At 54.2% G+C, this 27,361-nt stretch overlaps 1 protein-coding gene across 3 annotated transcripts in view; it reads right to left on the bottom strand.

The window, feature by feature from the left end:
- The window catches only part of Itpk1 (inositol-tetrakisphosphate 1-kinase), a 148,322-nt gene that overhangs the window by 44,479 nt on the left and 76,482 nt on the right, over positions 1-27,361 (bottom strand). For all 3 annotated transcript variants that reach the window (XM_087195503.1, XM_087195502.1, XM_004837032.4), the window contains one exon: positions 16,386-16,511. Coding sequence is in view for 2 of the 3 variants with exons in the window: in XM_087195502.1 (XP_087051628.1) it covers positions 16,386-16,511 (126 nt within the window). In the remaining variant the exon portion in view is untranslated. The remainder of the gene's footprint in view (positions 1-16,385; positions 16,512-27,361) is intronic.

Here is a 27,361-nt window from a genome sequence, read left to right as displayed (position 1 = left end):
CACGGGGAACCCTGCTGGTGCCTGAAGGTGACACAGTCCCCTGTGGCAGCCCAGGCCCCAAGCAGCACCACTCTGGGGACAGCCCAGGTCCTGGCAGAGGAGGCCACGGCACCAAAAAAGGGGCCAGTCCGCTGTCCCAGGAGGCAGCAGAGGTGCTCGCTTGCCTGTGGCACTCACCCTCCAGATTCTCAGGAACCACTGGCCTGAGCTGACTCCCCAAAAACAGTAGAAACCTTTCTAGAAAGTGGTGACTTATTTCTTAGAGCTGCATAGTCAAACAGTTTACAGATTATGATGTCTGGGGTTTGTTTCAAAATAAGATCCCGGGCATGAGGAGAAGCAGGTCCATGCAGGGGAACACAGGGTGGATAGGGTTGCTGGCAACTGGAACTCTCCTTAGGTCCTTCCACCCTTTCTGCAACACAAAGTTTGCAAAAACTAGGGAAGAAGTGATGAGATCTTCCTCCCCCTCTCTACACCCCAAGTTGGGCCATAAGTGGACTGAAACACCAACATCACCGTTCTAGGAGGAACAGGAAGCACCTATCCACATGGGAAACATGGTGAGAGAGTAGTTGTGGGAAAGATAATTTTAAAAGTAATTATCAATAATAATAAAACCTGCTGCCACTTACTGAGGACTTGCTATATGCACGCTGCTGAATAAAATGGTTTTCAGGCACTATTTCTTTTAACAGAAAAAATCCTATGAGGTAAGAGCTAAGATTGTAAAACTCTCAGAAGAAAACAATGACAAAATCTTCGCAACCTTAAACAATGGTTTCTGAGCTATGATACTAAAAGCACAAGCAGAAGAAGGGGAACAATGGATAACTGGGCATTCCCAAAGTAGAAAATTCTATGAGTTGAAGGCCTGATCTCCCCATGTAAGAGCTTGTGCGTGGCCTTCCAGGCAGAGGTGCCCAGGCACTGCCCACCACTGGAGTCTGGAGGGGCCCCTGGGCATAACCAGAAGCCCCAGTAGGTCTTGAGTGCACTCATGTGTGGGTCCCGCAATAGCACTGTGATGTGACAGCAGGGTTTCTTCACCTTTTTTGCTGGACCCTGAGACTCTGAGAGGTTCTGGTCAGAGACAGGTCCCTGGCTGTGGCCTGTTCTACCCTAACAGCTTGCTCCCTTTCACAGTGGCAAGCTCCACCCTACACTCATAACCGGGGCCAAGAGCCTGCCACCAGGCTATGTGAGCCTGAGGCCCAGCAAGCTCGTGTGATCTCTATCGTGGAACTGGAGGCTCTGGCTCTATGGACAGCTTGGGAAATCTCTCTGGCTGGCGGGTGGGGAGCTGGGATGGAGCAAAGGGACCCCACTTCCCTTCTCTGCAAAGCAAAGGAGAATCCTGTGAGGAGCTTATAAGCATAGGCCCTGGAGGCTGCTGGGCCAGGGGCAAAATCCCACTTTCCTTGCTCCTGATTTCTGGGCCTTCCTGAGCTTGGGTGCATCTTGATGCCAACACATAAGTAAGAAGCCCTGCTGCAGGAGCTGTGTGCAAGGGACCAGGTGGCCCCTGGACACGGAGGCCTCCAGCAAGAAATCGGAAGCCTCTGTTCAGCAACTGCAAGGAAATGGATTCTGCCAACAAACCGAGGGAAGCAGGCCTCTCCCCAGTGAAACCTCACGTAAGAGGTACCTGACCAGCACCTGTAATTGCACCCTGGTGTGACCCTGAAGCAGGGAACCCCGCTGTCCTGTGCCAGGGTGCCTGACCTCAGAGGCTGTGAGAAGTTAACTGTGTGGCGTTTTAACCTGCCATGTTGGCAATAACCTGTTACACAGCAAAGGAAACCAACACACATCCTGGCTGCCATCTTGGTGTGAGGCCACCTGCAGAAGGCAGGAGACGTGGCGATTCTGACAGCTGTTGAGGTGCTGTTGGGTCCTGACAGTAAGAAAAGGAGGGAAGCAGGCCGGGGATTTAGCTCAGTGGTTCCGCTGCGTGCCTCACAAGTGCAAGTTCGATCCCTGGTACCTCCTCGCTAAAAAAATAAAAGGTCTAGAAAAGAAGGAAAGAATGCACAGAGTGGAGAGTGGCAGGAAGCATGAGTGGCTCTGGAGAGTGCTCCTTTCTGTTGCTCTGCCTGGTGCTAGGTACTCAGTGGGTCTGGCAGGCATAATCCATCCAGCTGCTAACTTATGGGTATGAATATTTTTCTACATGCATATTATACTTCAATTGTAAAAAAAAAAGTGAGTGTTGATGGCCAGAACACCAAGGCCCGGTGCTAGGCCTGCTCTGCAGCATGGTCTGCCTCAAGCTTGTCCCACTAGGGGACCCAAGCCCCACAGGTGGAACAGACCAAGGGTGGCAAATAGCACCGTCACACCAGGTCTCCCCATGGCCACGGCAGCCATGCCATGGGGACAACTGCATCTATGCCAAACCCAGGGACTGCAGAATCCAGAGTGCCACTTGACTCTGGGCAGACACACAGTGGCATCAAGACCCACCTGCGGTCATGCCCAGGAGAAACCAGAGAGCCCATCCAGGGCTCCATGAATCAGGGCTTGAGTCTCCACCAAGACAATGCTGGAGGAAGGACCCCTCAATGAAAGAACTGAAATTACTTTTTTACGGCTGTTAAAAATACACAGGGTAGGAGGCCAGGGATTTAGCTCAGTGGTTCCACCACCTGCCTCACAAGTGCAAGGTCCCGAGTTCAATCCCCGGCACAAAACAAAAAAAGATTACTCAGGGGACCCTGGGCCTACTTGGCACCATCTCCTCCTTCTGGCTCCTCCTGAGACTGTCATCGAAGCCCAGAACTTGTGGCTGATGGCCACAAAGGCTGGCCTTTGCACTCACTCCTCCCACGTCAAGGGCTGAGGTCTGGGCAGCCTCTGATCCCTAAGGCCTGCCACCATGATGGGGTCCTGCAAGACTATGGAGGGAGGATAGTGTTCTTCAGTGTTCACATGCACAGGCCACAGTCCTACACACTGCGGGAGTGGACAGTCTCCCCTCATAACAGCCCCCATGGAGTTCATCCTGTTCTCAGCTCCTTTATGCAGACATGGAAACTAGGACTCAGACCACCCGGTGCCTTGTCGGGGATCCCCCAGTGAGAGTGGCCCAGCAGGGATTTGGCTTCAGAGTCCTTGAGCAGAGGAAGGGCTGGGAAGGCCTGGCTCCACTCTAGCTGGCCCAGAACCGCTCCACTGTGTCCTTGGGAAGCTTTGCTTGCGTCCTGACAACCCGACCAGAAGACGGTAGCCTGGCAGCTCCAATCTCCTCTCCCAGGGGTGACCAGAACTGGCAAAGACCAAAGGGGCCCTCAGTCCAGTCTGTCTGCCCAGAGAGGAAGGAACAGTAATTAGGTCAAGGTCACGCAGCAATGCTGCAAAGCCGAGGCTGCAGTTCCAGCAGCCTCTCCATCCACCCTGGCTCACTCCAGATCACCCACAACTGGACCAGCACCCGGCACCTGTTCCCACCCTGGGAAAGGTGGATTCTCACAAATGGAAGCCACACACCTCTCCAGAGAGTACATAAGTGGCACAACCAGATGCCACAGTCCACAGAGGCGGCTGTGAGCAGGATCCACATGGCCCAGAGAGAAGGGCATGTGTAGAATCCTTGGCAGTGTCAGGGTGGCGTAGTGCTGGACACAGCAGAGCACGGTGGATGCCTGTGGGAGGAGTGGGCCTTGCAGATGAGGACTGATGGGCTCTAGTGTGGTCAAAGGCAAGCACTCCATCAAAGGCCCAGTGCGGTTCCACAGAGAGTGAACCCTGCCCCAGGGAGGCTGCGGCCATGTGAGGATGATGTGGCAAAGCCATGCCAAGCAACGCTCCCTGGGCAGGACCACCAGTGGACTCTCGGCAGACCACTGAAGCCACGAAATGAGCCACTGTTGATAGGCTTGATGTCACCAAGGCCAGGGCCAAGTACCCCTTAGGAAAGGCCTTCCCAGCACCTCCTGGAACACCCACCCGCTTGTCACAGCTTCCTAAAAACCATAGGCCACAGATGGACCTGAAGGATCCACAGAGGCCTGGGTGCCTTGGTCCAGCAGAATGTGCCAGACAGCCAGGACTGGCACAGGCAAAGAACTGGAGGTTTACGCAGATCAGCCTTAGAGGTGGGCTCTCAAGAGCCAAGAGAAAGCTGTACCAGCACCCAGTATATACCAAGATAGGACCATTAAGCCCAGCCATGCACAGTGCCATTATGGTGTCTACAACTGAGCTGCGCAGTGTGGAACCTGTGAAACAGTCGCTGGCAGTCAGCCAAGGCTTCTGCCTTCCCATCACTAGCAGACCACGGCTTTTGGCAGGACCCTATCCTAAGACACTGCAAGGTGAGACCAAGGCAGAGCAATGAAACTTGGGTAAAGTCCTAGAACTGCCGTCAACTTTATGTGTATTTCTGACAGATACCTGAGCCACTTGTAGCTCAGTCTTCCCATTTGAACCAGGAGGGTGTCAGGATTTGTAATATTTATAATATTTTCCCTTGCTCTCACGTTCTAGCTTCTGTGATCCTGTGGTATGACGAACAAATCAAAAGAGTTCTTGGGTCCGTGAACTGAGTCAGACTGCTCTGCTCACTAGAGACCTCCAGACTTGGGGGCCTGGGTCCACGCTGCCTGCATGCCAGTGAAGCACACTTACACAGGCTGGGGCCCCTGGCCCAGGCAAGACTGTCCCCCAAGGCTGTCCTTCCCTGCATCTCTGTTTCTCCCGGATTTGGGCCTGGTATGCTGGGGACACTTCCTCCCTTACTAATTCTTTTTAAATTTGCTAAAACACCTCCCCGGGAGAGTTGACCTTCCTATCAGCGGGCACTGTGGTCTTATCCACCCTCGTCTGTATTCTGGGGAGACCTCTGAAGCCTGAGGACTCGGCCTGAGGCCTCCTAGAGCACACAACACCACAACACCAGCCTCTAAGGGGTGTGTGCACGCACGTACCCATGCACGTGTGCACGTGTGCGTATAGGTGGGACTCAGCCTCAGCACAGCCACGTCTACCTACCCTCGGGGGGACTCCCAAACGGCAGATGAGCTAAGGGTGACTGGGGCTGCTGGGCAGGGAGTGTTGACAGGGGGATGTGCTGAGTCAAGGGAACTATTCTGGCCATTAGGGGGGAGGCAAGGCAGGTGCTGGGACCAAAGGGAGGACGCCGAACTACAGAGGGTCACAGGCATGGGCCAGGAGGAGAGAGGGCATTCCAAGCAATGGGAACAGCAAAAGCAGAGGGTGGGGAGAGAGAAGCCCACACACCTGGAGACCTACTGGGAGTCTGGCACAGCTGGGGTGGACACAGGTCTTAAGGAGGGAGGTTAAATGAAGGCTGAGGGCAGGAGATCAGCTGGAAAGAGACCAGCTAAGGAGTCTGGACTTGATCCTAAAGCAACAGGGTCCTTGGCTGGAGGGTGATGGGGACAGCTCTGCATTAGAGCGACCAGTCCAGCAGTCTGCAAGGCCAGGGGACGGAGCAGGGTGTCAGATCAATGCCGGCCTCAGAGGCCTGTGTGCTGAGATTCACTGTTCAGGAAGGATTGATGGGCTGCCTTGATCTTCCACACAATGCTGTCTTTGTGATTTAGCGGGGCTGGCAAGAAGAAAATTATGACACACTCTGCCCCAGGCCTATTTACTCCTCAGTCCTGCAGTTTAAACTCATGAGCTCGGGCTGGAGTGGTCAGACCCTGTCAGCACAGGGGTAACAAAGAGAAAGCCCACCAGTCAGGAGCAAGGGGGCCCAGGTTCTAGGTCAGGCAAGCTCAGTGAGGCTGGCTAACCCATCTCTGCCAGGCCCTTGAGCATCCAACAGTAAAACTAACAGGCAAGAGGAAGAGACTACTAGGATCCTGGCATCCTCCAACATGCCAAGACTCTAGGCCAAAATAAACTGATTAGGAAGCAGTGGGAAATGGACCAGCACGTGGCAGGTGAGTCTAACTGGTACAGCTTCCACGGAGAGAAACCCAGCAACAGCCAAAATTAAGAATGTGCAAATTCAGCATTTCTACTCCTAGGTGTTTATCCTCTGGATTTCTCACGTACGGACACAGAGACGTAAGTATCGGGGCAGTCACCAGGGCATGTTTCTAAAACTTGATGCCCATCAGGACAGAAGTGGTTCGAAAAGGATGGCAGGGTGTTTAACATGCAGCTGTTGGGGATGAGCCGGCCTGCAAGGACTGACAGGCCCGTGATTCTGAGGCAGCCCGGCGGGGGGGGCGGCATTTTAATTGTCAAAGAAAGAACATCTGTGTCCCACACACGGGACCCCCGAAAAGGCTCATGGCCACTGGAACCAATGCTGCTTGCCAAGAGGGCAACAGAGAGACCCAGGCCACAAATGTCCTTGGTATGCACGTTGTCACCTGGTATGGGACTGCTGAGAACTACCCGGGGTTGCCAGTGCATAAGGCACATCTATGGACACCCATGGAATCACAAGGCCCTTGTAGAGTCACAGCTGCAAGCTGGGTAAGAGGCAGGCGAGACACTGGAGTGCTTAAGAAGGGCAGGGGACACTTCCTTGGAGTAGAAAGCCAGCAGCAACCCACCATCCTTCCGGGGAGTAAACAGAATGGTCACAGGGCAAACGGTTCAGAAAGGACTAGGGGAAGCTGGAGCTCAGGCCCTGACCACATATAACCCACACCACCAACAGGCAGTGGGAAGCCCCACTGCAGGTGGGGTAAGATGCTAGAAAGGGTTGTGGGCGCCTGAGCTGGAGCCTGAGCACCCAGAAAAACAAAAGGGCCTCCTGGCTGTATGGTTCTGTGCACTCGTTCCAGGGTATAGGCACCCCAGTCCCAGAGGCAGACATCCCCCACAACCATCCACCTAGGGCATCTCCCAGGTGGACAGAGCCGTCACATACCTGGCTCAGACACCTGCAAGGAACAGAATGAGCTGGGACTGGAAGAAATGTGGACTCCGCAGGGAGAAGCTGCTGTTCAAGAGCTGGCACAAAAGCCCATGAAAAATGTTACCCTGGCCAAAAATGAACCCTGAGGACTACACCAAGGCATTGGATGGAAACCCAATGCTGTTATTCTGCGTCAGGAGATTTCTCCTTTCCTTCCTGAGCCCCCACCAAAACAATGCGTTCCTTTTTGTCTTCAGAGCTCAGCACCAAACTTCTAAGCTTATTTTGTCTTCCCTCAGTGGGAGGGAGGTAGGCAAGGCGCCTGGCTGGGGCTGCTCTCCTGACAGATGTCACAGACCCTCTGTCCTGGTGCCACAGTACTCACTGGGTCCTCTGGACAACTAGGGAAGACTGAGACCACACATGGCGTGCAGGTCCCTGGAGAAGGCACTGCCGCACGGGATGGAGGAGAGGCTGGGATTTCCACTCATGGATCACAGGCTGTTGGGGCTGGAGGGGTCTCAGTGGTCACCTGGCTCAAGGTCACTTTGAATGTGGCTCCTCCACTCCCGGCAGCAGCCCCTCACTCCCCTCGCACACCTCCAAGGACCTGCTCAGGGGATCTTGCAGAGCCCCCTCCACCACATATGACTCTCAGGCAGCTGCCCTGGATCCAGGCCAACCCCTGCTGGCCCTGCCCTTGCCCACAGCCTGCATCTGACAGTCAGTTCCCAGAAAATGCGGACCTCCTGATGACCACAGCCTCCCTTGCCCTCTTCACTCAGTGCTTGGCCACAGCCAAGACTCAGGGCTTCTACATTAGCATCCAGGGAGGAGGGGCCCTGGAATCACATAGTCTGCAGTGGTGCTGCTGAACTCCGGAACAATCAGGGGTCAAGCAGGCCAGAGGATCCCCAGGTCCTTGCCTCTGCCTGCAGTCACCCTGGCCTTCCGGTTTCCAGCGGGCTCTGGCCGTGTGAGGGGGTAAGTGAGCACCCTGCCAGATGCCCCTGGCCCTGGCACACTGCACTGCAGACTGACCTGATGCTGCATACTCTAATCTAAACCATGGGTGAGCTCAGAGGTTGGAGTTGTTCTGCCACTGGTCCCTGTCACAGGCAGGGTTCTCTTCCTCCTCAGAGAGCTTAGGAACCAGAAAATGGTTCTATGTGGTTCAACTCAAGGTCATCAGAGAGAGCATGAGGTCATTTAGCCTCAGAGGCCACCAGGCAAGGGCATGTCCCCTGCCAATGTGGACACATGCTCCCCTGGCCACTGTGCTCGGCTAGCGCCAGGCCCTGTCCTCTGCAGGGCCTGGCAGACACTGAGCTCATCTCCATCTGCTCCCATCTCCCCTCCCTTCCAGGACAGGCTTCAGGGTACCCTTCTAGCCCTCAGCTCAAGTGTCAACTCCTCAGGAAGATCAGTGACTATCTCGTCCCTGGTTATCACAGGCCTTGATTTGTTTTCTCCTAGTATAACTGGGACTGTGCTACTTTCTATTCTAGTTATCTGCATTCGGTTTGCATGATCCTTGTTCCCCAATGTACACACACATACACACCAACACAAACACAACTCCACGAGGACAGGAACTATGTCCACCTGACCTGTCTTATTTGCTGCATTTGCAATGTGATTCTGGGCACACAGTAAGTGCCCCATTAAAATTTGTTGAAGGAAGGACGCTTGAACCAAATAGTTATTCGATGAATGAGCTCGCTGATCAGTGGAGAGACTGATGTGGTCAGATCAGGGCTGGACATGGAGGTTTGAAGCCAGGAGGTGTGGAACTGAGGCACAGGACATGGGCCCTCGCAGGCATAGGGGAGGGAGGTCCACGGGGGATGTCCTCAGGCCTCACTCTGTGTGGCCCCACAAGATCAAGGCCAGCAGAGGACCAATGTGCAGTCTGCCTGGAGGTGGCAACTGATCGATTACAGGAAGTCAATGGAAGCCACACTGGAATTCACCACAGCACGGTGCCCACATGGGCGGCACAGAAACAAGGCAGGAAGTCATGCCCCCAAAACAATCCAGGAGGATGGAAAACAAGGTGCCCTTTCTGCTGTGGGGGATGCTGATGAAAAGAAGCCCATGAGACTACAGTCCCCTTGGATTGAAGTCTCAATCACTAAACTCCAGATGCCAGGCCAGTGTGGCCTCGGTGTTCATGCTTACACACAGGACTGACTTTCCTGACACCTCGGGGCACTCACAGCTGCCAAAACCATGTCTTAAGAAATGCAGTGGTGCTTAGCCAGGGACGACTACCCCCCTCCCCGAACATCTGCCAGTGTCTGCAGATATTTCTGGTCATCACACAAGGGCTGTGATGAGGAGCACTCCTGGCATCTAATGGGTAGAGCCAGGTGGGTCGCTCAACATCCTGGATGGCACAGGACAGGCCCCTAACGAAACAGAATAATCTAGTCCAAGATGTCAATAGTGTAGAGGCAGAGAAATCCCAAAATAACATGTATAAAAGTTTCTTCTACAGCTGTGGAAAATGTATAATTAATAAACATCTGCATTTTTTTTTTGGTACCAGGGATCGAACTCAGGACCTTGGGATTGCAAGGCAGGCGGCAGAACATCTGTACTTTTAAAGCTCAACAAGCCCCAAACCCTGAGTTGCAGAACCCTGACAGTCTCTATATGCACAGAGGGCCAGGGCCAGGGCCAGCGTGCAGCTCAGGACTCGCTTCTGGCCACCCTCCCCAGCCATCTGCCACCTGGGCTATACAAAGACCAGCCCTGCTGCTCGGTGGGAACAGAGTCACAGGTCCACCTGCAACCGAGGCTTCCTTTCCTTTCCACGTGGGAAATACCTGCAACCAGCTGCTGGCACCAAAAAGTACCACGCTGCTACAACAGAAAGAGCAATTCCCGGCCACCCACTGCGGGCCTGGCCCAGGCTCACCACACAATGGGCTGATTGTGTGGCTGTCTCTACCATGGGAGGAGTGGCCTTGTGACCCAGAGCAGCAGGTATCTCAAGGCTGACCTCACAGTAACCCAGGACAGGGTCTGCTCCTCTGGGACTGGGACGTGCCCGATTCTGCCTCCTCTGGCATCTGCTGAACAACATTTTGTCACTGCATGATGCCACCTGGGCCAGAAGCAATCCCAGATGACAACTTCTTCCTCAAGTGACCTTAGGTCACTGATCTACTCACTAGGGAAGGGGGGAAGGACGAGCTGCTGGCCAAAGCCCCTTTGTGACACATGTGAAGAGAATGTGAGCTACAATCCTGACTCCGCTGCTCTTTAACTGATCCCAGGCAGGTGATGACTTTCTTGGGCCTCAGTTTCCTTGTCTGAAAAATGGGGACATAATTCCATCATCCCAGGGACTAAACTGAGGACCAACTAGTAACAGACAAAGAGGACCAAGACAGGGTGGGCCACATGGAACTTGCTCAGCCAGAGGTTTCCTGTGGCTGTGGTGACAGCACAAACCTCTCATTGGGGCCTGCACCCCTCACTCTATCCCACCAGCCCCCATGGGAACCCAGCAGAAACTTACTAGATTCTGTGGCACTACGTAACATCTTGTGGGTTTAGAAGCCGCCTTCCTTACCCTGGTTCGAAGGCTCAGAACAGAAGCCTTTGTAACCCTCTCCATCTCCCTTCTCCCCAACACAGTGCAGATCCCATCCCTGCAGCTGCTTGCTGAGCACCTGAGGTTGACAGCATGGCTTCACCCAGTGGTGCGATCACTCTGGGTCCCAGGCCAATGGCCTTGCAGGTGATGCCTGCAATCAAGACAGCTGCCTCTGGAGCTCAACTGGGTGGTTCCCAATGTCAAAGTCTCAAGTCTCACATGCCATCCAGCATGCTCCTCATGCCACAGGCAACCAAGAGGGCTGGCTGGTAAGGGGGGGAGCCAAGGAGGACAGCCAAGTCCCACTGACCCCTGTCTGCCCTGCCCCTTGGGCTGTCAGTCCATGTTTCCACTGCCCTCTCAGGCGTGCTGCTCAGTGAGGACACATTCATAACCACTGCTTTACTGATTCCAATTACAACTGAGAATTCTCAAGTCCCTGGAGCCACAGATAATGCTGTGAGTAGTGCTACTGCCATTGTAACAACCATGATGTCAGCTGTGTGACCAAGTGCTCCTGAGCGCCAGTCCTGTGTGGAGTGTCTGCATGCACGACCACACCCCAGGTGCTAATGTAGAGCAGCCAGTACTTACACACATGCACACAGATGCACACGCACCCACACTCAGCACTCACTCCAGGTGCTGTTCTAAGTGCATCATGCATATGAATTTGTTTAATGCTCTTAACAACACTAGGAAATACTTTAATTTTTTAAGAAAAAGAACTGCACAGTACTTGTCCCGTCTGCAGGAAGTGCGACTTCCCCTACCCCTGCAGTCCACTGTGAGGCCAGACGGGCCAGTGCAGAGTAAGAGTCTGTGTCACTGTGGGTCACTTCACTGCGTTTCTGTCCCCCTGCCGAGGCGACCTGTCAGGCTGCTCAGGCATTGTGGGTCCCGGGCACCTAGCAGAGTTACAGAGCTGAGCACAGCTGAGGCTTGAGCCAGACACCAGGCAGCACTGGGTGTCAGGAGCTGCTCGCCCCCACACTGAAGTGGGGCCTCGCTCAGCCAGCCAGCAGGAAGGCTGTGAAGGCCCTGCTCCCCACCAGCCTCTACAGGAACCTGAGCCTGCGGTTCCCCAGGAGAGAAGGCCACACCCTCCCTGCTTGTGCCCAATCTGTCCGCCTGGTCCCCGTCCCCTGGCTGGAGGCAACTGGAGGGTGAGTAGATGCTGTCACTGATAAAGAGCCACGGTGGCCCAGTGTACTCTCCCTGCCTCTCTGGGGACAAGTAAAGCACTCCCTTCCCTGACCTCTTTTATACAAATGAACACCAGGAACCTGAGAGAGGAGTGGGCCTTTGCCCTGTCACAGCTGAGGGAGGGCGAGCTTGAGACCACAAGACACCCAGGGCTGAGGACAGGGAGGGGTCCCGCTGGGACCTTGAGTCATGAGCTCCCTCCTCTTCATCAGGGAAACGCCCAGCTGGGTGGCTGACTAACTGCTGGCCCCGCCTGCTCAGAGTTCACCCTGTCCTGGCAACTCCCATCCCCTCCTGCAGGGCCACTCTGCCAATCAGACCTGTTCTTGCTGCTACCATCCCGTCCCCCGACCCCTCTGCAGGAGAAAGTCCAAACTCCACAGGCTGGCATGAAAACGCCCCGGGATCCGGCCTTGCCACACCTCCTCCCATCCCTGGCTGGCTCCTGCGGACATCCCACACACGCCCATGAGGCTGTGCCTTCTGCCTCATAAACCCTTGCTGCCCACCAGAGCTGGTGCCCTGCCCCCTGAGTCCCCTGCACAAGGCAAGCACTCTGTATGCACCTATGACAAGCACACAGGCACCCAGGGCAACAATGGGAATACCAGAGAGCAGATGCACCCCCACCCTGCCCATGGAGAGGTAGTCTATCAGACCTGATAAGGAATTATGACCTTCCAAATAGGTGAAGGAAAGGAGCAAAGTTAGGAGAGCAGAGGACAGGAGCTATGTCTGATGATCATGGAAAATGCTCCCTGCGAAGGCCCTTCCCACAGGGGGCTGAAGGAACCGTGGTGCACAGCACTGGAGTGATCAACAGCAGGCTTGAGCAGCTGCTGTGGGAGGGTCAGTGTGGTGAGGAAGGGGCAGGTGGGGCAGGATGAGGCTGAGAAGAGAGGCAGCCACCAGGGCACTCGGACCCATGAGCCATGTTAACAATCATGGCGTTTAGTCAGTCCCACCACAGAGAGAAGGTGCGCAGCAGTCCATACTGTGACAAGAGCTGTGTTTCCCTGGGCTCACTCTGGGCTCCAAGGGCCATTCTCAGGGCCCCCGGCCTGCTCTCCTGGCAGGGAGCTCATGTGGATGGTGCTCAGCACTGTGGAGGAAGCTGTCGTTGGAGAATATATTCAGAGAGGGGGTCCAGGAACACTAGGGCCAACTAACAGTCTTTCAGCTGATCAAAATGGGAGAAGAAGCTGTGTAGACTCCAGCCTCATTCCTCTAAGCTCATTCAGGGAACATCCCTCTGGATCAAGACCACCATAACCCCACTAAGCCAACTCTAGGTGCTGAACAGACAGCAGCAGAGGAGGAGGGCCATCCCACCCACCTGGCATAGCACTGGGAGCAACAGCAAGGAGGTGTCCATTGCTCCCCTGAGGAAGCTGCTTAAGGTGCCAGGAGGCCCATGGGCTTCTGGTCAGCCCCATGCACCCACATGGGCAGGATCCCCAGGGGACCTTTGCCCACATCTGTGCACTGATAACCAAATCTCAGGCAGAAGAGCCAGATGGCACCAGGACACTGGCTCCAAATGAACCTTAGACCAGAAAAGTAACTAAATCATCCCAACGGCTGTCCGAATCAAGTCACCGTGAGGCTAACCCAAAAGGAAAAACAAAACAAAACAACAGCACCCCAGGCCCACACCCTCCAACCTGTCCACCTGGGCAGCCAGAGGGAAGCACGGCCACCCAGTTCAAGAGTTCCTTCCGCCTCTGGGGACCAGGGGTCTATGGAAGCATCCCACTGTGGAACATTTTGGAGCTTTCAGGAATGGCCCAGAAACTCACCTTTTTCCATACAGCCTCCAAACACTTCCCAGAGGACCTGAACACTGCCTCGGGAAGACCCTTTAAGCAGAAGCAGGCCGTATGAACTGTTTTACTGCTCACAACAAATGCAGGAAGGGCTGCTTTGCAAACCCAAACCCTGGGCTATGCTTCCCACCTCTGACATTGATGTGCCACTGACTGTGACATCCCTGTCCCTCCCAGTCCCCAAACAATAACAATGCCTCCTTGTTAATATCCCAAGAATAAAAATTAAGAATCTGAAGACAAAGGGCATGGTCAAGGTCAAATGTCAGCCTCAAAGTTCATGTGGCCTGGCTCTGAGCCTGCACCTCTATCTCTGCCAAGGGAGATGACCAGGTCAGCATGGACAGCACCATTCCTGGTGGCACAGGCATGCTCTTTCATGCCCTCACTGAGGAGTCCCCTCCCCACCATGACAGGTCCTGCTTGGCGCCTCTCCTCCTGGGGCCTCTGGAAAGCCTGGCACATTTTTTTCCCAAAGGATTGTTCTCTTCAACAAAAGAGGAAACTTCCTGGCCTTATCAGATATCTGGCTTCTTACTGAAATACCAACTGCAATGAAAATTTATCCCAGAAATACTGGGGCTGGAAGGTTTTCCTGAGGCCACCACTCCTGGCCAGAGCCAAATGCGTGTGTGACAGATGGGACAGACTCAGGGACCCAGCCAAGACCCTCCCTGAGAAACATACCCAGTGGGGGGCAGACTTCCACCACCCAGGGGTAGCTGTCCCATAACTCCTGGGCACCAGGGCTAGCTGGGGGCCATACCTTCACAGAAAGCTGGTACTGTTCTAACAGAGGGAGCTGTGGAAGCCATACTGGAAGCCCAGCAGCAGGAAGGGCTGTGAGCCCTCAGCACACACCAGGCACTTCATACACAGGGCCCTGATGACCACTGGTATCTCATTTTAATGAGGACAAGACTGTCGTGCAGGGTGGGTGTCAGTTTTGAGGCTGAGTCAACCTCTCTCTCTGGGGAGGCCAGGTAGGGAGAGCGAGGTTCACCCCCAGTGCAGGTTCAAATCCCACCACACTGCCTTCTAATTATGGAGACTTGAGGAAACTGCCCAACCTTCCTATACCTGTTTCTTCACCTGTATGGGGGCGTCAGAAAATCTTATTGCTCAACAAGCATACGAGTTAATATTTATAAAGCACTTTACAACAGGGCTTGGCATGTCGTGGCTGCTGTGAATGCTTCTGGCTATAATAATGATTGCTATCATTACACATTGCCCAGGCTGCCCAAGTGGCACAGCAGGGTCCTCACAAGGCCACCATCCTTCCATCTATCCCTTGGGAATCCCTGCCTCAAAGTTCTCTGCTGCTCCCCAGGCCCACTGTGCTCCCCAAAGAACATCACCAGGTACACCAGACATCTGGAGGCCTCCTAGAGAAGACCAGGCAAGGCAGATGTGGACACATCAGGGATTATGAAGGGCACTGTTTTAGTGGTCACCAGCTGGGGGTGCAACCATGAAGATTACGGGGCAGGGGCCCAAGAAGACAGAAGAGCCACCCTGTGGGATTGAGCAGTGGGTCCCCTGAGAAAGTCAAGACTGGATCGATCCTGGCTCTGCCGGGTCCCTGTGGACACCCTACACATACTCCTGATACTCAGTTTCCTGGTTATAAAACAAGGCAGGCCAGTCCTTCCCAAGAGGCTGTGGAGATTGAATGAGCACGGGGTGAGTGTTCCTCAGCCTGACCCTCCATGGGACGTGGGCCCAACAAGCAGTCAGTCAGCCAGGCAAATGTTTCCTGTTTGTTCGTGCTCAATCCCCGGTGCCCGGAGAGCTCCCAGTGCATAGCTAGAACTTGCCAAGTGTGATGGGGGTCTCCAGGGAGCTTGGTGAGGCTGGCATGGTGTTAACACTCAACGTCATCATCTATCTGCTCTGGCCAACAGGCCTGGAGATTTTCCTGTGACCAGCACCCATTTTATAAATAAGAAAGCTGAGACTCACCAAGTCGCAGAAAACCATGCCCATACCTTTCCCACGGCCTCAACCCCGTGAGAAGAGAAGCCCAGCAAGCAGGAGGGACTTTGGGCTGCTGGAAGGCATGCATGACATGGGGACACTTCCCCATCTCACTCCAGCCCCACCACCATCAGGGCACCAGAAGCCAGGAGCAGTTGCAACTGGTCAAAGGCGACTCCTAGGTGGCAAGCAGGACTCTACAGCAGGGAGCTGGCCGAGGATGCAGGCGAGAGCCACTGGAAGTGAGGGAGGCTGGGGCCTATGGCTCTGACTGCATGAGAAAGAAGAGCACTGTCAGCAGCACAGCTACTACGCGACAAGAGCCCCTTTGTCCTGATGGAGAGAAATGGACGCCAAGTCCCCAGTTATTACTCAGAAGTGTTAGCTCAGGCACCCCTGTCCTGCCAGGAAGGCGGGGGGAACAGCCACTATTCCGGTTGCATTTCTGTTGATAATATGACTTTGTCTTTTGTGACCCTGAGCTGATTCCCAGAAGAATCATATCTGTCCACAAAAGGGAACACAGAGGGCAGGCTGGTGGCAGTGGCAGTGGCAGCAGCTGGCCGACATGAAAACCTCACCAGTGGGGTCAGGACCGGGGAGGCTGCTGAGGAAATAATGCCAAGACAGAGCCACTGTCAGGGCTGAGCATCCCTGTGCTGAGGATGTGGCAGCCACATCTGGATTCACAGCGATCTGAGCAGTCGCCCACATCATCATGGGCTGGGTGGCAGGGTGTACACACCCTGGGTGTCTGTCCTATGTGACTGGGGCCTCACTTGCAGAGAAGCACCTGCCAGGAAGCCATGTCTTGCCAGTGGCAGAACCACTTCTGTGGATGACATGTTGAGACAGCCGCTACTACTTGATCCATAGCCTACAGCAATTCCCAGGTCTCCACTCTGCCCCCATCTTCACTCACCTGGAACCTGTGCACCAGCTCCAGGGACTGGCTGTCATTCTGGTCAGCTTCGAGGATGACATCGGTCAGCTTGTGGATGATGACGTCCAGGGGACCCTGCTCCTCAATCGGCCGGCTGAGGTTCAGCTGAACAAAGATGAGGCAACAACTTTAGCACCTGCATCTGTTGCCCCTTCTACTGACTACCCTGACCCCCCAAGGACTCTCAAGCCTGTGTAGTACGTCGGGAGGGGGCAGCACACCAGGCTCTCCACCAAGGCAAGACAGTTCAAGGGTCCTCTGGGTCCCTCCGCTCCAATTGCAAAACTGAATCTTGTTTTGCAAGATTCTTGTGCAAAATGTGGGCAGGACTGACAGGAACAGCCCCCTAAAGCCCCACTGCTTGTATCTTTCCCCAACTCCCCGATTTGCACTTCTGGTCCCCATAACCCATGCCACCCAGAGCAAGCAAGCAATGCTATAAACAGTTGTATAGAAAAAGCATTTATTGATTATATCTCATCAGCCCAACAACCTAGGGAAATGGCTCAGAAATGTTAAGTAAAATGACTACAGTCACAGGGCCTAACCAGAATGAAGTGAATCTTTACTGAGTGAATCTGAGTGAATACTCTTTCCATGTAACCACAGAAAGTCTCGGCAAAGCTGTGGTCCTGGGAAATCTAAGAGCTGCTGCCTGGAGAACCCAGCCAGAACTGCGCTGGGCTGAGATGTGGGCTCTTGATGAGCTGCAGAGGAGAATAAGCGGCCCGCAATCAGGGTAGTGCTGCTCACGCTGCTCCAGGAGGGAATGTGTTTATTTTTTCAAGAACCCGGTCCTGGGGAGATCAGGCCCCAAGGCAGCCAGAGCTGCTGGCTGATAGTCAGCATCACCTGATCCCAAGCCAGGAACACCTGCCGGCAGCCAGGGCAGCCTGACACCATGCTTCCTGAACGACCAGATGTCTGCAGCCAGCACACGATCACTACCACCTGCAAAGCCTGTCCCATGGAGGCTACGGCGCCAGCCTGGCACCTGGCTGACCCCCTGCATGGCTCACCAGAGGCCAGAGAAGGCCATGAGCCCCGCCCTACCTCAACCCTGCCCAAGTGCATCTCCCTCCAGGATCCAAGGGCTCTCTCTCCACTGTCAGCAAAGACATCACATGACAGCTACAGACGATCATTCCAAGCAGGCACGGTGCTCACAGTTTACATGTGCTTGTTCTGTTTTATTTCCAACCACCATGAGAAAGGATTTTACAATGAGGAAAGGGGGGAACGGAGACTTAACACCTACCTGGGACCTCAGTAAGAGGAAGCAGAGGAGCTAGGATGCAAATCTGTCCATCCATCCCTGTCCCTTCTCTGGCCAGTGCCCACTCGGTGCTCTGGAAGGCTGGGCTTTAGAGCCACAACCACTGGCCAAGTCAGGACACCCAGGGGCCCCAGCAGAAGATGGGAGGGGGAGCAGCCGGGTGTTTATTCGGCCATCCTCATGCTTCTCATGCTCCCCTGGGCCCCATCACCTGTTGAATTTCTGGCGGCAGCCACAACCCCTCTCCCAAGACAGCCATCTCTATGGCTCCAATTACATTTCTGGTCCTCCTGTCCCCCCGGGCCTGGGGGTGGTGACAGCCCACCACACTTGTTCACCCTGGGGCACTCTTCCTTGTGAGCTCCTCGGGCCCTGCCCATACTCAGGCACACGTGCTAGCTTATTTTAACTCTTTTTCAGTATGTACTGGTCCTTTCCTGCTGACCTTCTTAACTCCTCTTTTTTTATTGTTTGCTAGGTAAAATGTTAAGGGATCTCTCCTATTTAAGGGGAAAAAAATAAAGCCAGAGACCTCACAATGAGACTGAAGAATACGCTTCTCTCCCCATGGAGACTGTGTACAATACAAAACAAAACGGCAAGGGCTGGGGATTTAGCTCAGCAGTTTCGCCGCCTGGCCTGCTGTGCAAGCGCAAGGACCCAAGTTCGATCCCTGGTACCAAAACAAAACAAAACAAAACAAAACAAAACAAAACAAAACAAACCCCAGCAAGACCCAGACGGCTGCAGCACTGACCTGACCACCCCTTCTGGATGAGGGCAAGGGGCATGTCCCAAATGTCCTCTTGAGACAATCACACATTCACTCTCACAGTGAGCCCAGGAGCTGGGGACAACCTTCTCCCTTCCCGGAACAGGACACCAAGCACCCAAGATGGAAAAAGCGGTCACCCAAACCAAGCAATGGGAAGCAGATGGACACGAGGCAGCAAAGCCCCTGTGGCAGCTCTTGCCGAACTGCCAGCTGACCGGAATTTGCCATTCCTCTGGCCTCAGTTTCTCCTCGAGTGAAAAGGGAAAGCTTCAAGGGCCTTTCTGGCTCAATCTGCAGACTCCATATTACAGTATGTTCTGACCCAAACCCTCTTCTCCCCAAAAAAAGCAGAATCCAAAGGAAGGTAGAGAAGTCAGTGGGAAGAGGTAGAGAAAGGAGAGGACTCAAGGTGCCACAGATGCCAGCCCTTCCTTCTGTACTCCACTATGACAGGCACCGAAACAAGAGGCCAGTATTTTCAAATTGAGACAGCTACAAATATAGTGACACTGGGCACAAACCACAGGGCTGGCACAACCACATCTGTCACCCACATCCCCAAAGACAACCTCCTAGGTCTCTATGCAGCATCAGAGACAGAAATCAGCCCGAGAGGTGTGGTAACACACGCCTGTAATCCCAGGACTCAGGAGGCTGAGGCAGGAGGATTACCACGCGTTTGAAGCCAGCCTGGGCTACATAATGATTTCAAGGCCAGTTTGAAATATAGAGACCCTGGCTCAAAAAGCCAAAAGAAAAGAAAGAAATCAACCAGGGAGGAGCCAGGGGGTCCCCTTAGGATTTGGTAAGGTGGGCAGAGGGACACCTCTGGTATCAGCCTAAGGCATGTGGACCTGACAACCGTAGGCTATTAGGAAAATAATCTCTCTGCGTTCCTGGCCATTCTGCTGAAGGTAAACAGTTGAGATCTGGAAGCTGGCCACTTTTCTCTGTATTTTCCAAGCATTTTTATGCCAGTAAAGCCCTTGCACGAGAACAGCCACTTGGGACATGCACCAGGCCTAGCCACTATCCAGCTGCTGTCTCTGCTCCAGCATCTTTGCAGGCCATAAGCAGGGTCACTGTGGCTATAAAGGCTCTTCAGGCATCTCATTTTCCCAAGTGGCCGGACATGACACCTCTCTCTGAAAGACTCTGTTCCCCTGAAAACACCTCACCTGAGCCTCCGTCTCCTCATTGGCTGGAAAGGAAGAGGCCAGGCCTCCATGTGGGCAGACAGCGCATCATGGGACAGCAGGCTTGGGTGCAGGGGAGGGGACCCTTAGGAGAGGGGAGAGGATGCTCCAGAAGAGGGGATGCTGCAGAGGTCTGCAGACGGGGCAAGGACAGGCACCCAGGCAAAAGCAAACTCAACACAAGTTTGTCATTCTGTTTTTCTGACCACACTCTGCCCCCGGGAAAGAGAACATTCCCAGGGACTTCTTGTTCTCTTCTGTCCCTCTCGGCAAGGAGTGAGGGTGTCGCGATGAAAGGGCCGCCCACTGAGGCCAGAGGAGGTCCGTGGGCACTCCGTTTCCAAGTCAGGCCATGCTGTGAGGCCAATGCTAGACGCTGGTCTGTGCAGCGTGCAAGGTTCGGAATCGGGAGAGAACAAGGGGCCTGTGTTTCCTCAGTCACAAAGGCTGCAAGGCTTGGGGGAGAGAGGTGCTGGGAGGAGATGGGACAAAAGCCTGCAAACTCCAGTGGCCCAATTGTGACCTTTGACTTCCAAAATGATTAACCCAATCGTGCCCAGCCCAGTAACCAAAGTGAGCCCGGCCAACACTGCCCTGTCCCCTGCACCTGGAATCAGGGAGGGGCATGGGCAGGCCAGGCCTGGGAACCACCCAGCCCCACTGGGCCTTGACTGAGGAAGGTCATTAACCACTCCACACCAGTTTCCCCATTCACACAATGAGGACACAAGTGACTCTTCCCTACACCTCACAGGGCTGTTTGCTTCTGGGAGGAAAAGTTCAATCCTTTTTCACACTTCCCAACTTACCCCACCCCAGAAAGGAAGCATGTATGGCTCCCTCGTCTCACCTACATCCCCCAGTGCCTTGGTGCTTCCCTCCAGAACTGCTTCCAAAATACACAGCCACTTCTTTAACCCACTGTTTCCACAGGACTGAGGCAACTGCCTCGCACCGTCCTGCTGCAGCTGCTCGTTGCCTCTGGCTTTGGTGTCCCTCACTGCCCTGCTCGTGGCATCACAGGATCAAGGAGGTACAGGGCTGCTGCACCAAACCTACAGCTTCTGGGACAGCGCACACAGGCTGCCATGGCTCTGAGGCTCACAAAGCCATGACTAGGCGTCAGGTGAGGATGCCTGCAGGGCCAGCACCTTCTCAAAACCTTGACTTCATCTCTGCAGCATGAAGCCTCACCAGCAGAGCTCTGGCCCACAGCTCTTGGACACTTGCTCTGTGCCAGGCTCTGCTCTGAGCCTGTTGCATGCAGGGACTCCTGCAATTCTCACAACAGTCTGAGGCAGAGCCCGAGACAGGGCACAGTGGTTAAATGAGGCCAGGAGGTCTCACAGCTTCACATGCATTATTATCAGTACCTCACACTCAATAAATGTCAGCTATGGTATTTCTTTCTCCTTGCTCTTCACATTCCTGCTGACAGGGAACCTCCCTGGTGTTATGCCAATGATAGCCCAACACAGGCCCGAAGATGAATCTGCAAAGCCTAGGCCACTTCTACTGGCTGACATGAGAGACCTCCAAGTGCATGCCGCCACACCAAAACTTGCTGTCCTTGGTGATAATGAACGGCCTTTATGAAGTACTTATTTTAGTGCTTATTCTTTGCTAACGAACACTGACTCCACAGGGCACAGATGAGGAAGAAGAGTCACGGGGGTTAGTGACATACCCAAGGGTATGGAGTTACAGTACCATGGAAACCCAGTTTCTTGAACAGCCCAAAAGCTATAGCAGAAGCAGAGTGGGAAACCCAGTTCCTTTTCCTCCCAAGGCCAGACCATTACCCTCCATACCAAGCAACATCACAGGTGCCTGGGGCTTCTCTTTGCCCCCTTCTTCCCTGATGCACCTCGTGGTATGGAGTGTTTACAGCTGAGGCTTCAAACAGAAGCCATGTCAAGTTTTGCCTCAGCCAAGGGTAAGACAAATGACCTATATGAAAAGGTGACAAGGTGTAGGTCTAGTATACGCCTCTTGCCCTCCAAAGGTCCAAGGATCCAGGACAGAACTGCATGCAGACCTCAGGAAGGAGAGGCTGGGCCTGGGCCCCACACGGAAAAACTCAGACAGAACGCAACCTCGGCCCTCAGTGCCAGGGTGCATCTTTCTAGGACTTTATTCCAAAGCAAGCAAGGGGAGGAGGTTCGGCTTTTCTGCACAAGCAATTCACTCCCAAAGGAGGTCCACGTGCCCTTCAGGGAGGTCAGGAGGAGGAGAAGACCTGCACCTGAACACTAATACCAGCAGGCTGCACCAAGGACAGTACCCCAGACCAGGGAATACAACAGACCTGCTTCCCCAATTTCTCAGTAACTGCTTTCCAATTACTAGGGTAACAGGAAGCAAGAGAAACCTGGCCAAGGCAGAAAAGTGGACAACTACTCACACCGAGATCAAGGCCAAGGTGACTCCACGGCCTGATAACAATGCCTTGTGAGCCAATTTTATTTCAAAGGGCCACAGAACCACCCAGAAAGCATGGCCCCTTAAGAATGAGACTGACCCCATGTTCTCAGGAGCTGAGGAAGTCCTGGCTGTGCCCAGTGCTGGAGAGCAGGTTCAAGAGCAGATGAAAAGGATAAACACACCTATCTATGTCCTCTGATGCAGAGCCTGCTCCTGGGATGCTGGCCTAAGGAAACGGTGTGCCGCCAAACACCACTTCTGGACCACGGAGGCCACAGGGACAAGAACGAAGATGCAGAGCACAGAGCAGGCGGCATGGCGACGGCATAGCCATCATGGGGGCTTATTAAAAGCCACTGAGATGAAGCCAAGAGGTCTCAGGGGAGACAGGGGTGTGTGCCTGTATTACAGTCACTAGAGAGGAAACAAGGAACGTGACAATGGGAGGACTGTGGGGACAGGAGCCCCTTTCCTGGACACAAGGCAGTGCTGCACTTCCTGCTTCCCTGCTAAGCAAGTGGGACCAGATCTGGCCAGTGACCTGTGGGAGAAAGTGGCCCTGTCACTTCCCAGGCAGGGCCTTTAGTGATAGGTGTGAGGGCCTCCGGGCTCTCTCTTCCCCTGGCACCAGCCCAGCCACCTCCCAGACAGAAGCTGCTCATGCTCTGAGTGCGTATGATGGACACGGCTCCTGCTGGCCCCGTGGACAGACCGCATGAGTGAGATAACTCACAGGTCTAAGCTGTGGGTCATTGGTGAATACGGGGCTGCCTCCTCTGTTCTCACTGATAAAATCAGAACCTCGACCCCAAGTTTTTCTTCTTTCATTTGTCGAAACAAGTGTGGAAAGGATGGGAAATGGGTGCCAGTGGGCGTGTGGGGTTTTGTTTGGTCTGGCTTGTTTCTGAGATAAGATCTTGCTATGTAGCCCAGGCTGGCCTTGAAATTGTGATCTTCCTGCCTCAGCCTCTCAAGTGCTAGGATTATATGTGTTTGCCACTGTGCCCAGCACCAGTTTAAAGTTCAGATAAAACAGGGAAACAGGGACTTATTCTGTAAGGAAAATTACTTGCCCAATCCATTAAGGATCAGAAAGCAGAAACTGTGAACAGAGTGAGCCATGAATCTGGCTACGCCCCAGCATATAGAAAAGCAGCCCGCAGTCCTCTCAGTCTGCCTGCTGAGCCCCTTGATCCCGAGTGCCTTGGCCAAGCAGGCTGCTTCACCTCTATTATTGTTCACAGTGGTGCCCTTGGGCCTGAGATAGTGCGGATGGGAACTAAACCCTCCCTCAGTCGCCAGGCACATCCCTTCCTGTCCTAAGGGGAAAGCACAAATCACGGGACAGGGAAAAGAAGGCAGGGCGAGGGAGAGGACAGGAGGGGAGGGGAGGAACAGAGAAGAGGCTGGCAGATCTGGAGCCACACAGAGGGCAGTCAAAGGCCACACAACAAAGTCTGATTGTATTGTGTGTGTGGAGAGAAGCTGGTGATATTTCCTGTCACCAAGCCTGGGAAGGAGACCACAGGGTCCTCTTGCTCCCAGCAGTCCCTTCTGTGTGATTTGCCAGCTCTTCTTCCTGAGCCACCCAAGCAGGGAGGTCGCCACTTGCTCCCCAGGCAGAAGGGGTGTCACTGGGCCTAAGGCAGGACGGAGTGTCCCGCTGTGCAGACCTGGGGAGGAAATAGGCCCGGCCCCGTCTGTCCCCTCAGCTGCAAAGTGAGGTGAAGACATGCCCTTCCGACAGCCGTCTGTGTGTTCCACAGGCATAGCCCAGTGCACAGATGTCGGCTCACGGAGTGTCTCCCGGGTCACAGAGAGTGGACTGCCTCCAGCTAAAACCGAACCCCCTCTAGCCTTGCTTGGCTCTCCACTGCCACATTCCTAACAATTCCCCCCAACCACCAGGACCCTTACACCCACCAGGTGTGGAACTGAGCAGATTACAGATGAGGTCAGGAGACAAAACCACTGAGCTGAGCTTGTACAAGCAGGAAGCACAGGCAATGGTCCCTGTGTTCCAAGACAGGAGTCCTATGCACTCTGCTTTCCTCAGGGAGAGGAGGGGCTTGTGCCACAGTTGGCCAGGCATCTTCCCCTAAGACGACAGGCAGCTATGATGTGGCCTAAGACATGGTCTGAGCGGCTAGCTCCTGCCCACCTGCCAGGGCCACCTTGGACTGACTCACAGGATTCCCCGAGCAGCCTTGCCCACAGCTCTAGAAGGAGGGGGCAATTCTGAAACCTCAGCAGGAGGAACCAGAGTGTTCAACCACAGCGCCATTTGAAAGCCAGTGTTGGAAAGCACTGGAGTTGGGAAGTATCACTGAGCACATCAAGCTACTGGATTGTGGGCCAGCTCATCCTGCTGGTGGCCAACACATGGGTCACTCTTTGTAATTACCAAAAATTAATAAACCAAGCCCATCAAGAAGGGGCAGGTTGGATTACTCATGGTAATCCACATGGTGGAACACTACACCATCCAAAAGCTTGGGAAGTGGTCTCCGAGGAGGAGCAGGGCCCTGAGTGTGGGGTGCCCGGAGGAAAGGCTCACACAGGCATCTCCTGTATGTGCACAGGGATCTCAGGGCACTGCCATGGAACCAGTAAGAGTAGCAGGGTATGAGAAACAGGAGCTTTAGGCCTGGGGGAGGAGAGGCTTCTCATGCTGTGCTCCCTGGGATCTCGACCAGTGAAATGTTTTATTTGGGATTTGCAAATTACCAAGTGAACAGAATGTAGGACAAGCACATGTTTAAAGTCAGAAAGGCCTGGGTTCAAATTCAGCCAGTATCTGACATACATTGAGCACCTGCTGTATATCAGGCCCAGCTCGAGGCACTTCACCTGAGTTATCTCATTTAACCCTCGCCAGGACTTGCGAGGCAGGCATCTCACTGGGGCCCCATGCCAGCGGTGACCATAGGACTCTGGTCTCCAAGGACTGGGAACTGTGGAGGACGGCAGGTTGTGTGGCAGTGTCTGGACCTCCAGACAGTTACTGACCCCTCTGTGCCTATTTCCTCCTCTGTACACCGGCGCCGTGACACCTACGGCATCCGAACAGGCCGTGCTGGTAGCGCTCAGCCAGGTACCTGGTCCAGAGCAGGCCCTCAGGTAGGCACCAGCCCACCCTACAGCCTCTCTGCTCTCTAACCCCCAGGTGCCTCCTCGGCCACAGCCCTTGGGGGAGCCTCCACCTTGATTGCCAAACAGGGACTGTCTTTCAGGCTCAGGAGACCTTCTGGATACCTCAGTCAGGATTGAAGCAGCCCGGCCTGGCTGAGCTTGCCCCACTGGTAGGCTTCAGAGTCCTCCTCAGCCTGCATCTCTGCACCCTCACAAGGTGAGGACTATGTCGTGTTCCTTTCTGTGGTCTGGTGCAGCCTGGCAAGGTGCCCAGCTGTGCCATGGCCCCAGCTTTCACTGAACTGAACTGGTCCCCTAAGGCGAGAGAGATTCCTATCTTCCACTCACCCACTCATCCATTCAACATGTACCTTGTACTTACACAACCACCTCTCCAAGCATGTGTTTTCCCCATCTTGCATTGAGAAAATGTGAACTGGCAGAGATTTAGTAACTCACAAAAGGTCACTGGTAGGAAAGGGCAGGCCCAAACGCTCTCTGAGCACAGATTCTCACCCACTTCCTTCCCTCCAGTCACCACCTCACCTGTCTTCAGCACCCTGCTCTCCCCACCACGAGCCAGGTTGGAACCCCCATACCGGGCTAGTGTGGGGGGCGCTCCAAGGGGCACCACTGGAGAAGTGCCCACTCAATGAACTCTCTGAGTCTCAAGTGGCCTCAGGAATAAGTTGCAGATATTCTTGGTCTGGCAGAGGAGAAAAATCAGGAGTCTCTAGAGCAAAGAGCAAGTAAGGACACTGGAGCCCCTGAACTTGTCCCTTGTGCAGGACATGTGGCTCACAGGGCACTGGAGAGGCCCAGTGGCTTTCAGGCAGCTAGCAGGGGACTAAAGGTACCACAGCCGCCACGGCAACCACAGAAGAGGCAAGGGAACAGGCTGCCCCTTGACCACTGACCCAACTTCCTAGGTCACATCTTGTCCCCCTAAGAGGGCAAGAACATCTGGAGGGACCCTGCCTTTGGGTGTCCATCCAGAGGCAAGCATAACAAGGATCAGACAGTCACCAGACAAGGACTCTCCCAAACCCAGGACAGTGAGGGAACAACCAACAGTGCCCGGGAGACAGGCTTCCTCAGCACACCTGAATAGCACAAGTGGTGAGTGAGCTGTGGCGAGGTGTGGACCTCTCTCTGAGCTCCAGGCAGGTGAACTCAGAGGCAGCCGCTGCCCTCCCTGCATCCCCTTGGGGACTTCCCGAGGCCTGCCTCGCAACTGCCCTCCCAGAGAGCACACTGGAGCTGCCTGATGCTCTCTGAATCCCCCATCCAAGTGCCCGCTGCAGCCTCACACAAACCACGCACTGGCTCTGCAGATGTGGCAAGCAAGGGTGATGAAGGGCTCTGCTCGGGCCACGGGTGAGTGTGTGCACCCAGCTCAGCAGACTGGAGAACACTCAGAACAACATGAGGCAGCGTGTCCTGCCTGACAGCTCTGAAAACATCACGCACACAGCAACAGCAACTCTGCCTGCTTCCACCCTTTGTCTAAGATTCAAATAAAAGGAAGCACTGCTGCTTCACAAATCACCCACAAAAGCTGCTCTTTATTCTGCTCAGGTTTTCTTGAGACTGAGCTCTCCTTCCTAGGGCTGTTTTTGTACCTCTCTTCACCTATTCAGTAACTTTTGTGACTTATGTTGTGCCTGGTGTAGTTGTGGTTAGTTAAGATGAGCTCACACTGGAGTAAGGCGGCCCTTAATCCAACATGACTGGTGTCCTTGCCAAAAGGGGACATCTGGACACAGAGGACAAACAGGGAGAACACCATGAAGGTGAAGGCGGAAATCAGGGTGATGCATCCACAAACCCAGGAAGGCCAAAGATCATCAGCAAAGCACTGGCAGAGCAGGGACAGGCCTGAAACAAATTCTTCCTTGTAGCCCCACAAGGAAGCAGCAATGCCCACACCTCAAACTCAGACTTCCGTTCTCCAGAAATTTGAGACAATAAATGCATGTCTGTTGTTTAAGGTGTTTCGTGGCACTTTGTGACAGCGGCCCTGGCAAACTCGAGGCCTCACTAAGGAAGCAACATCTCAGCTAAGATCTAAATGAGAAGGAACCAGAGAGATCTGGGGAGATGGTTCTGAGCAAAGAGAGCAAGGGCAGCGGGTACAGGTCTCAGTAGCATC

Source organism: Heterocephalus glaber, unplaced genomic scaffold (assembly GCF_053883595.1).
Source record: "Heterocephalus glaber isolate CG9 unplaced genomic scaffold, H.glaber_assembly_v1.0 deba00001608, whole genome shotgun sequence".
Lineage (NCBI taxonomy): Eukaryota > Metazoa > Chordata > Mammalia > Rodentia > Bathyergidae > Heterocephalus > Heterocephalus glaber.
The sequence above is the reverse complement of the archived record's forward strand: the minus strand, read 5'-3'. Positions and strand labels throughout refer to the sequence as shown.